The 15,132-nt window shown below is 30.4% G+C and overlaps 1 protein-coding gene across 2 annotated transcripts; it reads left to right on the forward strand.

Moving 5' to 3' along the window:
* The first annotated feature begins 1,108 nt into the window (after positions 1-1,108).
* On the forward strand, positions 1,109-4,079 carry LOC110822955 (Glucose-methanol-choline (GMC) oxidoreductase family protein). 2 transcript variants are annotated; one of them, XM_088210871.1, is made up of 5 exons: positions 1,109-1,308; positions 1,499-2,140; positions 2,227-2,624; positions 2,707-3,272; positions 3,364-4,079. In XM_088210871.1, exons 1-5 carry the CDS (start codon positions 1,305-1,307, stop codon positions 3,416-3,418), a joined length of 1,665 nt encoding a protein of 554 aa, XP_088066997.1. In that variant the 5' UTR covers positions 1,109-1,304; the 3' UTR covers positions 3,419-4,079. The 2 variants fall into 2 exon arrangements, with proteins under 2 accessions (XP_088066997.1, XP_021908870.2); XM_022053178.2 differs by having other exon boundaries at positions 1,110-1,404.
* The last annotated feature ends 11,053 nt before the right edge of the window (positions 4,080-15,132 follow it).

Raw genomic sequence — 15,132 nt, forward strand, 5'->3', positions numbered from 1 at the left:
TGACTCGTAAAATGTAGTAAATAATTAAGAATTAAAGATTTGAAACATGAACATTTTCAATTAATTAATTTTTCTTTCACCAGATATAAACTCCATCAATTGAATACAATCTGTACGTGTATCAATCTAATTATTTATTCTTAAATATCAATCAATCAATCAATCAATCAAAACCCTCCTCTGCTTATAAGTATATATACACACACACACACACATTAGTTTCCTTATCCTAATTTGATAACTTCATTTTTTAATAATAACATTAAATGAATATAATCAACCACCTTTAATTTAATTCACGACCGAACACCTAAATTTCAAGATTTTCATGTAATCCCATTAATATATTAATCAATTAAATTTTAAATATTATAAATTTTAAACTTATTTATTATATTTAAATAAAGTATTATTATATTAATTAAAAAATTACTGTATTGATGACTACTGTAGTCTTAGTATCACTTAAATATATAATTGACATAATTTCATAATAGTTAAAAATATAAATTATTATTCCACGTGTAATGCCAATATAATAAACTAATTAATTTATTTTGGATTGAGAGTATAAAAATATATATATATATATATATATATTTAATGATAAATTAGTCAACTGGTAGAATGAAAAGAGGCCCAGACCATATAAAAGGAGTAAGCCAGTAAGAATTATAATCACATAAATTAGTAAATCTATATAATTTTATTTTTTCTTTCATACCATATATTTTAATACAATCAACGGAACATGCATCTCATAAAGAAGATTGGGAATGCCAGTCATTCATTCATTCAGCTAATGAAATTTGACTAATTACTTTATTACCCTTTACACTCTTTAACCTTCACTCATGCTTAATTGGATGCTTACTGCCTAATAAATTATCCATTATTGATTCCCAATTTAGTTACAATCCAGATTTGTGTATGCTTCAGCCATATCAACGAAGACCCCCCAAAAAATATAAGTTACAAATTAACCTAAAGAACTTAAAAATTAAATCAAATGGGTATTTAGGTGGGGTAGATATAGGTGTAGGGTTATTAATTTGGTTAATGTCACACACCAAGCATTTTAAAATTCTGACAATCTTCCAGGTAATTGAATCTTTATATGAACTCCCAAAAGCTTTCAAATCAGCGTAGTTCAACTACATTCTCAATTTGAAATCAACCAAACTAGCTATGGAGATCTTTGTTCTGCCGTTCAAATCGTTGTGGCTTTGATTTTGTTCTTTATAAAAACCAGATCCAACTTTCTTTTTACCTTTCACCCAGATTGATTAATTTAATTTAATTTAATGGGTATGGGATTATTGAGTTGGTGGATATTTACTGCTAATCTTCTTCTTCTTCTTCTTCTTCTTTTGGATTTTCATGGAATTTGTTATTCAGAGAAAGGTATACACACACACACACACACACACACATGGCATTTTCAACTTTTTAAGTTCAATTTCTTAATTTTTAATTTTGTTGATGTGTTAATTTTCAGCTCCATACTACACATTTGTTAAAGAAGCAACATCGGCCCCACCAATCTCATACTTCGACTACATAATCATCGGCGGAGGAACCTCCGGCTGCCCCTTAGCCGCCACCCTCTCCCAAAACGCCACCGTTTTGCTCCTCGAAAGAGGAGGCTCTCCCTACACCTTTCCAGAAACAACCGACACCATCAACTTCGCTCGAACTCTCTCCGACATCTCCCCCTCCTCACCAGCTCAGCATTTCGTCTCCGAGGACGGCGTCTATAACGCCCGAGCCCGGGTTCTCGGCGGTGGCTCTGTCATCAATGCAGGGTTTTACACGCGCGCTAGTGATAAGTACGTGAAGGAAGCTGGGTGGAAGCCGGGGTTGGTTAAGAGTTCATACGAGTGGGTGGAGCGGAAGGTGGCCTTCGAGCCGCCGATGTTGCAGTGGCAATCGGCGGTCAGAGATGGGCTGATTGAGGTCGGGGTGTTGCCTTATAATGGGTTCACGTTCGATCATCTTTACGGGACTAAAGTTGGCGGCACGATCTTCGACAGGAACGGCCACAGACACACTGCTGCCGATCTGCTCGAGTACGCAGATCCGACCCGAACTGTGGTTTATTTGCATGCTACTGTTCAGAAAATCTTGTTCGCCACAAAAGGTGACTGCCATGAACAATGAAAATCCATAATGAAAATATTTGTATTCATCTATAATGAAATTTTTTGTTACTTGACAAAAAACCAGGGAGATTAAGGCCGAGGGCGTACGGAGTGATATTCATAGACGAATCTGGAGCGACCCACAGGGTGGAGTTGCTGGAGAACTACAAGAACGAGATAATCTTATCGTCCGGTGCGATTGGGAGCCCACAACTGTTGATGCTGAGTGGGATTGGGCCGAGTCAGCATCTTCGTGTTCACGATATCGACGTGTTGTTGGATCAGCCGATGGTGGGTCGAGGGATGGCCGATAACCCCATGAATGCTCTGTTCATACCATCGCCACTCCCGGTGGAGGTCTCCCTCATTCAGGTCGTCGGCATCACCAGTTTTGACAGCTATATTGAAGCCGCCAGTGGGTTGACCTTCGCTTCTTCTTGGGCTCATAGGCTTTTTGATGAACTCGCGTCTCTCACCAACCAGGTTTTTTTTTTTGCTTTTTCCTTTTATTTTTGAAGTAAACATTCACTAATTATAACCTAATGGAAATGAACTTCACATACAGACAGGGAAGAAACCGATAGAGATGCCACCAGACTCAATCATGGCTGATATTCTGAGAGACTGGAGCAGTGCAGACACTCAGCCAAACGCCACAATGGGAGGCGGAGTGATCCTGGAAAAAATCATGGGACCTATCTCTTCCGGTCATCTGGAACTTCGAACAACTAACCCAAACGACAATCCCTCCGTCACTTTTAATTACTTTCAAGAACCAGAAGACCTGAGACGATGCGTTGAAGGCATGACCACCATCACCAACGTTATCAACTCCCATTCTTTCTCCAGATTCCGGTTCAAGGAGATGACAGTGCGAGGTCTGATAAACCTGATGCTGACCCTGCCCGTGAACACGAGGCCTAAACACGCCAGTGCTGCGTTTTCGTTAGAGCAGTTCTGCAAAGACACAGTGATGACTATATGGCATTATCACGGCGGCTGCCAAGTGGGGAGAGTCGTTGATCATAATTACAGAGTCTTTGGTGTTGATGGGTTAAGGGTCATTGATGGCTCTACTTTTTATCGATCTCCAGGGACCAATCCTCAGGCTACAGTCATGATGCTTGGAAGGTAATTAATTAATTACACAATTATATTTCTTAATATCGATATATATATATATATATATATATATAACAATCCTGTTGAATTGACCATGCAGATACATGGGATTGAGGATTCTCCATGACAGGATTGCTCAAGGACGGTGGAAGTAATTTAGCATGATCTCATCTTCTACTTTATTCTTTGTTTCTTGTTTCAGAAGGAGATAATTGAGATAATCTTTTGCAGCACAGAAGAAACTAAGGGTTTGATTAAATGAACTTATTTAGAAAAATGCTTCCGCACAGATTATTTATCTGTAAAAGACAGTTGAATATAATATTCCAAACTAGTGAAGGCATGAATATTTATAACCTAACACTGGGTTTGGTATATAGATTTCTTTTATTTTCTTCGTTCATTAATATTGCATTAAATGGTTGAAAACAAACAAAGAATTTTTGGATATCATCAATGTGCAAATTAATGCACTGATCAGAAGGTAGAAGAAATAAGCAGAAGCAGTCGCAGGGCAACTCTCCTTTGGCAAGTTATATGACCTTCTGGGCACTATCATCACCTGCCAAGAAAGAGGTGCCCTACAACTGATTTGCTTAGGAAATTAATCATCACCATAAACAGGTTCCTCCACCTGCTTTTTTCTTTTCTTCTCGATCAATTTGTCTGTTGGGCTTCATTGGCGATTGCTCATGGAGATATATAGTAAGCAGTTGGGTCAGTGCAGATTTTCTGAATAGAATAAACCATTGTACCAATAGCATATGCTTAAAGGTTCTGGTATTAATCTACTTTTCAAATAAGCTGCTTTTTTTATTAAGTTCTTTTCTTTCTCTTTATCCATATCAAGAAATACAAGAGTGATGTGCTTTGAAAAATTAAAAAAGTTAGATTCTTGCTTTTTCCTCATCCATGACTTAAAAAAGCAGTTGAAAGAAGATGCTCGATCCATAATCTTATACTGATTGAGGAGGCTGCGGTCAAGTCCATTTTAAATTTCTTTTCCTCAACCGTCAAATTTAAAGACTAATTATTTTCTACTGCTCAAATAATTTACTCAATTAATTAAATATTTACAAACATGGGAGATAATTATTTATATATTTTCAATTAATACTACCATTTTGTCTAATTATTTATATAACCTCACCGGTTAAAATGTTTGTAAAATAAGCACCAAACCTACCAACCAAATTAAATTATAGTGATTAATTTAATTTATAGCTGGGTTTTAAGGTAAGTGGAATTTGCAGAATAATTGGGCCTTGTGAAATTTTATAAAATTATTTCAGGAATGTAAATTAGGTAAGAAGATCTGTAGATATATTATTTGCAAGATGTAAAAACTCCTTGTTATGACACTCTTTAATTAATTTTATAAGTTAAAACAACACCAACTTTGGTAAAAAATTTCTTTTTTCTGTAAAAAAAAAAAAAAAAAAAAAAACAGTAAACTTATACCAGATAGTTGTGAAAGATAAAATAACATTAAAAAAAAAAAAGAATTAAAAGAATGCCAAAGATGAAAGTGGAAATGCCAAATATAACAAGAGAATATATATGCACTCCTTATTTTGCTTTTTCTTGTTTAACTAAACATCTTCTTCTACAAGATGTATTGGATATGAATTAAGTTATTGTACATGTCTTTTTTCTAGAAATTATTTTATGTGGTGTTATGATTAATATCTATATATAACCTGAATGATGAATTATGCATCATTTACTCAAAAAAAAATTATTATCATTATATTTTTTATAAAATATTTTGTTATTCATCTCATGACCCGTGAATTAAAATTAGAAATGAAGTAATAAGATCGAATTATATCACAATGTATATAAAAAATATTCTCAAAAAGAATGAAAAGAAAAATAAAAAAGTGATAGAGAGAGACAAGGTGGATCAAAAGAGAAACAATTGGAACGTTAACTCAAATCAACAAAAACCTCTACGAAAAAGAAAAGGGCGCTAGGTTGAACAAGGGATATCCTATGGCATAAGCCTACTTCTTCAAGCATATCCCATATGCTTCAAAGGCTTATTCTATCTCTTAGATGATGCTAATCATATTAACTGTTTTACATATAGAGTGCAATATATATATCTATATATAATTTTGGAGTTTTATGTATTTGTGTGTGTGTGTGTATATAACTGAAAACAATATAAAGATATAATGGAATGATAAACAAATTAGTAATATGACATTTCTCACTTGACAGGTTAAGAAGAGATTATTAGGGAGATTATCTCTAACTTGGCAAAGGAGAGATGCCCTCTGACTACTTTTGCTTAATTAACACTTTGATCATTTTATCACTCATGGAAGAATTATTATCAACTAATATTTAAAAATTTACAAGTCACCATCTAAAAATGTGTATGGATTTGTACATTATTATATGGTAGGACTATTATGTCTCATATTCAAATAGATATGAATAGATATGTTAGAAAAAAAAACATCTATTCTTACTTAGTTCTCTCCAATTATATTATCTAGAGATGATTACAGTGATAGAACTATTGTAGTCAATTACTAAGTAGATCTCATAATATTTCAACTCTGATGTACAAGTAATTAGAAGTTGATAAATGAAACACCTTAGAGCATAAGCATATCATCATCCAAATATTTGACCTTCCAATCATGCCATGGTTCCTTAGCCACGATAATGTTTTCCCCTCCCAGACAACTAGGTGTTAGATTTTTTATCAATAAGTGACCTTAATATAAGTCTTGATGTACGTAACAAACTATCAATTTATTAAATTCGTTTAAAAGTGATCAATTATATATCATATTTATAATTTTTTATTTTATAAAGAACAAAATGAGAAGTGACAAAAGTCAACAATATAAAAAATAGTTATAATCTCTAAATTACACGTGTCATTTATTTTTCTATTATTCCATCAGTGGTGAAAATCAAATTTTACAGTCAAGTGTCAATTTGGAAGACCTATTGTACTTCGCGAATATTTCTTTCATCATGAATTCATGTACACTTTCATGTTTATTCTCTTTGATTCAATACAAATTTTCTTATAGTTTTTAAATTTAATTTGATTTGATTTTAACACTAGGACCTAAAGAAAAAGAATTGGATGGGTTTCACAATCTATGTGATTGTGTACTAACTATTATTGTAAAGACATGTTGTAAAGATATTAATTTGATTATTATTGATCGATGCATCATTTAATTTAATAATTTTACAATGTTAATCTATGTCTGTATATTTGTTAGAATGCTAAAACTATTTAATACCTTAAAAGAGTTGAGTGCAATTGTAAAGTTCATTCTTGAACTTTCACAATATAATTTTATAAATATTCCAAAGTTATGGAAAAATAACTTCTTGTTTTCGTTTCCTAAGTTTTTATAGGCTTATGTGTCTCATCCTCCATTTTTGCCTACCACAATTACTAATTTAAATGTTAAACATTCAACATTATAGTAAATTTTAATATGTAATCAATCAATCTTTATAAGTTTAAAAGTTTGAAGTTTTAATATAACTTTTAGTGTCCCCTTTATATGACTCCTTAGATTCTAAAGGGTAAAACTCTTAAAGTAAAATTCTAAAGGGAGCAAGAAAATTGTCAAAATTTCTAACAAAAACATTCTTTAAAACGGCCTCCAACATGAACAAAGTATTGAAAAAATGTGTACAATGAAGAACTCAATTGTCTTCCTAAGTCAATTACACAGGCATAAAATTTTAATTTCTTTAATGCTTCTTCATAGACAACCAACTCTAGTTAACATTTTATCAAAAAAGCTAGAATTAACATAAATTCTTTTACATTAGATAATATGTATATGTGTGTGTTTATAATTATAAAAATTTGATATTCATTTTGCCATAATTAAGACTTAATTACACTTTCACTTAATAAATACAAAAAATTAAATTGCATAAGAACATTTTATTTATAAATATAGATATAAACATATGAAGTAATAGAAAAAGTAATATTTTTCTATTCAAAGATCCTCCGCATGGAGTTTTCGCTATCATTTGTATAGATTACCATATATGTAATACCAAGCGGGGGATTGAGCAAAAACAAGTGGATGATTAGGAACACCAAAATACACAAATAATTAGTAATGGAGATTACATACAGAAATTTTTGAATTTAAAAGAATGCTAATTGAGGCTTTAAGTTAGTAGAAATGATGAGAAAATACTCCCCATGATTCTGATCCAGAGAATGCTCTTATCCACCGATTAAAGCAATGACTATTAGAAATGAAATAATCCTTTATTATTTCTCAAAAAGAAGAATAGGAACGAAAAAAAAAGATATCTTTTTTATTTTAGTCTTTCTTTCATACATTTCGAGAAATCAAATTTATATCATAAGTTATGAAATAATAGAATGTCTAATTTTTTTTCGTAATCGAAAACGATGAGTTGAAATACTTATTGATATTTCTACAATGAGTATTTTATTAAAGGATTAAGTTATTACTTAACAAATTAAAATGAAAATTTTTAAGGGATGAGATGAATTCAAAAGTACTTTTTTTATTATAGTTATAGTAAACATAATTCTATTGGTATAATTAGTGGTCTTTCGATAGATTTTGATTTCATTTATTCTACAACTGTATCAAGATAAATAATATTAATCCGGTCCTTAAATTTATTTGTGGCCCTCAAGGAGTCGTATGAAGCTAAAACCTCATGTACGGTTTTGTAATAATGATGGTAATAGTGATGTTATCACTGATTATAATTATCTAACAATTCAATTACAATTGATATAATTGAGGCATAGTCAAAATATAGTTTTTTGGGGTGGAATTTGTAACGACAACCCATAGGGTTTATCATTTTTCTAATTTCTTCCATAGCAGAATATGAGAGATTACCTTTTGATTTACCAGAAGCAGAAGAAGAATTAGTAGCAGGTTACCAAATCGAATATTTAGGTATTAAATTTGATTTATTTTATGTTGCTTCCTATTTAAATCTATTAGTTTCTTTGTTATTTGTAACAAATCTATACTTGGGTAGTTAGAATATTTTTATTTCATACATATTCGTTCCTAAGCTATTTGAAATGGATGAAATCCTTGGAACAACAATCGGTATCTTTATTACATTAGCAAAAACTTATTTGTTCTTATTCATTTCTATCGCAACAAGATGGACTTTACCTAGGCCAAGAATGGAACAACTATTAAATCTTGGATAAAAATTTCTTTTACCAATTTCTCTTGGCAATCTATGATTAACAACTTTGTCCCAACTCCTTTCACTCTAAAGCAAAAAGTAATATGACATTGATAACTTGGTTATCTCATTTCAAAAAAAAAAAGAATTGATATCTTGTTGCGATTAAATTGTAAATATAATTATATCATTTATCCTTTCTCAATACAATAAATTGATTTCCTAATAGTATAGATACTTTTAGACATACATATATGTAGTAGATATATACTCAATACATATGCAATAAATATACATATGCACGAGTTTGTTTAATCAATATATCTTGGGGGCTAATTTCGAACTTTGATTTTATATCGAAATGAATAAAATGATAACATCATATATACATGTATATTCTGTATCATAAATCATAATCTGCGTGCATGGTAAAACAAAACAAAAAGAAAAGAAAAAGATTTAGAGAGAGAGAGAGAGAGAGAGAAAGAGAGATGTGTAGGGGGCGAAGGTGGAAATAGGAATATTGACCCTCCAAGAAAAGTAAAAGGCCAGCTTCTTGAAAAGGGTATATCCTACGGCATATCCCTTTATTATACTTCAATATTCACTCAATCTCCTGCATGCCACCCGTCAATCAAACCCTCTTTCTATATATTCTGGGCCTGTATATATATATATATGTATATAAACTATATATAAGGGGTATTGTGATCTCAGGCAAAATGGGTCTCGAAGCATGAGTATATATTTGTAGGCATATAAGCAAATCAGTGATAGGGCACTTCTCGTTTGGCAGGTTGAAGAGGGTTATAGTCTGCTTGCTTGCAGCATTTTATATTTTATAGGTTTACCCTATATTCCGAACTTGCCAAAGGAGAGCTGCCCTGTGATTGCTTCTGCTTAATTTAATATACAATACATCATATGTATATCCCTTATTGCTTTCTCTTTTTTCTCCAAAGTATTATGAATTTTAAAAAAGTCATCGTGGTTGTTGGACTTCAGCTAAATTATTACTCCTATCTTTGTTTATTTGTCTTGAAACATCCAACTCATTGTATATTTATGAGATGCAGTTTCGTATATTGTTTATTTTTGTTTACATTAATATATGTTATAATTTTTTTTTTATCCAATTAGCTTCTTTATTTTTTTAATTTTTTTTTTTACTTGATCTATTTTTTATTAATAAAAATTAATATTGTTAATTGAATACGTTTTGATTCATCTCAAAATTAATTGAATATCATATAAAATGTTATGTAATATTTGACACGGTATTAAAAAATTTAAATGTGAATCAATTTAAACTCTTCCACAAATAAAACTTTGAATCAGTTTAAGATTTTAATAGAGAAATCTAAATCCCCAAACTCAAAATCCTTTTTCTCACTAGAGCTTCCTCTTCCTTGGCAATGACAATCAGGCTCACCGTACCCTTTTTGGTTCCTTGCTCGTTCGACCTTCATCCACTATGGCAATTTTCATCATGGCCGAAGATGATGAAGACACTCGTTGTTGCTGCTTCTACAATTTATACAAGACAACGGAGTTTTTCGCAAGGTTGACAGAGTTAAAGGCAGAGACGGGGAGGACCGACTACCTCCATTTAATGAGAACAGAAGGACTGGTGATGATGAACCAAGGGCTTGTTGGGTAGAATACATGAGTTGGTGAGAGCCATTTTCGGTGTGCTAACTCCAACAGAGAAATCTGGTGGTACCTTTACGTCTGGTCTTCTTCATGGTTGTTGTTACAGTGGTAATTCTCATTGTGGCAGAAGATATTGAAGACACCTGCTACTGCTGCTTCTGCATTTTATCAGAGACAATGGGGTCCTTTGCAGGTTTGATGGCATGGACGGCGGAGATGGGGAGGACCGACCATCTCTGTTTGGTGAGCCATTTTTAATGTCACTTGATTAAGTAGTTACCTCTAACGTGAATTCCAACAGAGAAATTTGGTGGTACCTGAAGGGACATTGTGAAATTGAAACTCACGTTGTGGAATCCGTAAAACTTTTGCTTTCAACTCCCCGGCTTTCTGTCTTCTCATCAACGTTCTCAATGGTGTCGAATATTTTGCATTCGTTAGAAGAAGGAAGAGGAAGAGGAAGAGGAAGAGGAAGGTCCAGTGAGAAGAAGGCTTCTTCCGTTTGGGGATTTAGAAAATTAAAGATTTGGTTTTTATTTTTAAACTTTGACTGGTTCAAGCCGGTGGAGAATTTTATCAGTGGATTAATATACATTCAAAAATTTTAATATTATGATATATGATGTAATATTTAATTAATATTAAAACTGTTAGAAGATACTACATGTTAAATTTTTTTATTCATAACATTTAAGCTAACAATGTTAATTTTTATTAAAAAAAATCAATTAAACTAAATTTTTTTTCAAAAGTATGGTGGCTAATTTAATTGAAAATTTGAATTAACAATGACTAATTTGAATAAAAAAAAATAGTACAACTACCAAATATTTATTTTAGCCTACTTTTATATATAAAATATATATATTATATATAAAATATATATATCTCCGAGTAATTTTTTTCTTTCTTTTTTTCTAATATGAAGAATATATTACATATACGAGCTCTTGAAAATAAAATTTGGAGAAAGTAAAGGTATGTATATGATATATATACATATATATACTGGTCTTTAGGAATTATAATAAACAAAGTTTCAAGATAAATTATTACATAGTCTATATTGCTACACGCAAAAACTTACAATTCTATGTTATATGTTGAGATCGCAAAAAAAATTAAACTCGGAAATGTAAGCATTTTTATATTTTAATATTTGATATATAAAATTTAATTATAATTATTAATATATTTGATATATCATTTTATTCTTTAAGAAAGAAAAAGATACAAAAGAATAAAATCAGTTTATTATTAGACAAATTCAAATTGTATCACAATTATCTAGATAGATTAAATGTATAAGATCATCAGGCGTATGCAATAATTTAGTAATCCCTCTAGAACAAGATGAGCTCAAGGATAAGATGATCGGTACAACTATTGCCCTTTATGTGGACATGAGAAATTCAAACATTCCAATCACAACTTTTCAACTCATCCCCATCAAAGCTCTTCATAATTATTCTATCGATGTTAAAAATGCAGAGAACCCACTTCAATAGTAATATTGTGAAATTCTTACTTCCTTGCAAGTTGAGGTCTTTCAACAGTTCCACTAAGCCCAACCTGCATTGGTGTACCTGTACCAATATTGTATATGAATCTCGCACTTTAAATACCATAACAATCTTTGATGAAGTTACCTGCAGAGGTATTACTATTTAGACCTCTCAAAGAACTATCCACTAATTTTGAACTACTTTATAAGAGGAGCCCTCTAACTCTATCTTTCTAAATTATTATAGAACTCAAGTTGTTCTAATATGATACAGATTTTTTGTGCCTCAAGGGCAAACTAGAGAATCTCATAACTACTCGGATGCATGACATCCTAGTCCTTTCCAAGGATGAACTTGTATTGTTTCCTCTATAAAACTCAAGCAATGGTTGCAAATATTGCCTTCTTACTAGTGATTCCATGTGTGCTCACATTTTATTTAAGTTTCATTATATTCATCTGTCAAAAGAAAAAGAAAAAAATACATTAATGAATCGAGAGTTAATTAAATCATTTAATACATATCTATCATGCAATCTCTGAGAGTATAAAGCACATCCTCCCTGACTTGGTTGTATTTAACACATCAATCCTCAGTCACCATATGATATTGACATCTTTTGGTACTCGGCAGGAGTTTATTCAAAGTAAAGAGTATATAAAATATCTCACCGTTTCTGTAATTGATAAGGTTCGTACTTAATTTTCACTTGAAGTTATTTTTAAGAGAGGTGGAATGAAGTAACGATAACATCATAAGCTGTTAGATAAAAAAATTATCGGCATTTAAATCAACTTCATTAAATTTTTTAATGTTGTAACAATTATGTTATGTTTCTACTTCTCAAAGAATAGTAATAATATATATATATATATATATATACATATGAGATTATATAAAAAAAAAATATTGCATTCTTATATTTGTGCCAAATTGCATATCTTGTATTTTTAATTGTATTAGCATGCACTTTAAACTATTATATTAGATCAAATAACTAATTTGGTTAATAACTGACTTTGTTAAAACTAATTTATAAATAAAAAATTATTATTGAAATAAAAAATTAGTATTATTGAATATAAAAAATGCGTGGAAGAAAATAAGAGTAATGAGATTTCTTTGCCTTTTCTAATATTTTGTTAACTTAATTTGTGAAAAGATAGAATTATGTTAATTTTAACACAATGAGTTTTAACATATTTAAGGTGCATATTAATAGAATTAAAAAATATAAAAGTTGTAATTGGTTACAAATGCTAAAAAGTGTGAGGATAATTTTTGTATTATTCCTATATATTATATTATATTATATTTAGAAAGAGAAAAGAGTATGAATACAGGTATGAGTTCCAAAATTAAAATTTTATATTTAAATAAAAACAAATATGTTATGTCCATCATGTCAAAATTATTTTTAAAAAATAATAATTATGAGAATTTATAAGAAATCACAAGTTGATAATTTAAAATTCCAAGCCCAGGCCCAATTTATATACACATATATACAAAGCTTATTAATTTGATTAAGATATGAAAAATAATTATTAATGTAAGTTTTAAGTATAAAAAAAAAAAACATTAAACCAAATTATTAATGTGATTTAATTTTTTTGTTTACCATTTAATTTGTTAAAAATAGATTTTTAATTGGTTAAATTGGAGGTTTAAAATTCTATCTTGAAAAACTAATTATTAATGTAACTTGAATATTTTATCATAATTGGCAGTTAATAAAATATTTATTTTCACTCATTACATTATAAATTAAATAATTTTTTAATTAAATAATAATAATAATAATAATAGTAATTTTAAAATTTAATTTAACAAAATTATAATATCTCTCAGACTCAGTTTGTTAGTACTTCTCTATAAAGGTGTGAATCTAAAGTTGAATTAGATGTCTTGTATATTTTTATTAAAATTATTATATTATTACTGATAAGCAGATGATATTTTATTATTATAAATATATAAATTTTCACCTATATTTTTCGAATTTCTTTTTTACAATTCAAACTTAAAAGCCGAATGAATGTTAGAAAAGTCAAGGCAACAATACGTTTTTCTCTCCTGAAAATTAAGTGCATACAAGGCCAAATCATTACTGCATAAATTGAAATATATATATATATATATATAATATAATATAATATGTGTGGTCCAATTTTTTATTTTATTTTATTTTATTTTTTCTTTTATGTACGTACGTATGTATGTATATGTCAATTACACTTTCTTCATAGCGTGAAAGTATAATTATGGTTGAATTGCTTTTTCCAGAGCGCTCGCATGCTCCACGTTAATAAATAGTCGTGTAGAACAAGCTCTGTGGAGAAGTTTTTGTACGTGTCACATGACAAAAACGACCATAATTTTCACTACTTAATTCCACTTTTCATCTAAATTAAATATTTTAAACAAAAACATTAATTATGAGACATTTAAAGACAAATATATATATATATATAATTAAATATTTAATTTTATGCTGTCTTGATTAATAATGCACATCACACAATGATTAACATTGCTTTCACTGTTCCCGAGCCTTCTCAGAGACAGCCAATCTGACCCATGCTTTTCTGGCAAATTAACCTTTAGTATAATTACAATTAAATCTTTTAATCACACTATAAAATCATACAAAGTATTGTATTTAATTACACTTGGAATGGATAATGAAATGGCGCCTGCATTTTAGGATGACGAAGCCTTATTAATCTTTGAAGGTTTCCAAGGAAAGAAAGTGTTTTTGGTACCTTCAATAATAACGCCGGCAAATACAAAGGTGGCTCTCTGTCGTCCACTACTCCTTTGTTTTTCTCTTCAAAACTTACCCACCAAATCATAATTTACAACTAAGTTTTGCTCGCACTTTACCTCGGGATGATTTGACACCGTGTTAAACTCAAAACTTTTTTAACTATTAGGTTCAAGAAACTTTATTTCCCAATGAATTCAACAGTAAACAGAACGCAACTCAAGGAAAAAAAATCACTCAATCGCTTTTTATGTTTGTCCTACAACAACATGGGAATCAAAATCAGTATTTCTGTTTTCACATATGCAATATATAAGATGAAGGATCATGCATCATTCCAGTATTGAAATTCTCAATCATAATCTTTATGAACCTGATGGTCCTACCATGTCAATGGGATGGAAATGATTATAATTGAAATCAACAACCCAATAGGAGATGTAAATGATGAGGTGATAAGTTAGAAGAAATTTAGCCAGTGGACGGACGGTCAAGATCAGCTTGGCTAAAAACAAAAGTCATGTAAGTTGAACACCAGGACCAAAGCACCACCAAAATTTGCCACTTATGGGGACAACACAAAATGCAGTGTGAAACGTGAAAAGAAAAGTTTAACTATAGAGAGATCTGACCTGTTCAAAGAGTCCCTACAAGTACCACATAACCATCCCTGTACAAGAAACATTTAAAACGATTTCTGTAATTACGCGGAAAAAAAAAAAAAAAAAAAAAAAAAAAAGAGGAAAAACCA

The sequence above is a fragment of the Carica papaya genome, chromosome 9 (genome assembly GCF_054855325.1).
Source record: "Carica papaya isolate Zhongbai chromosome 9, ASM5485532v1, whole genome shotgun sequence".
NCBI classification, from domain to species: Eukaryota; Viridiplantae; Streptophyta; class Magnoliopsida; order Brassicales; family Caricaceae; genus Carica; species Carica papaya.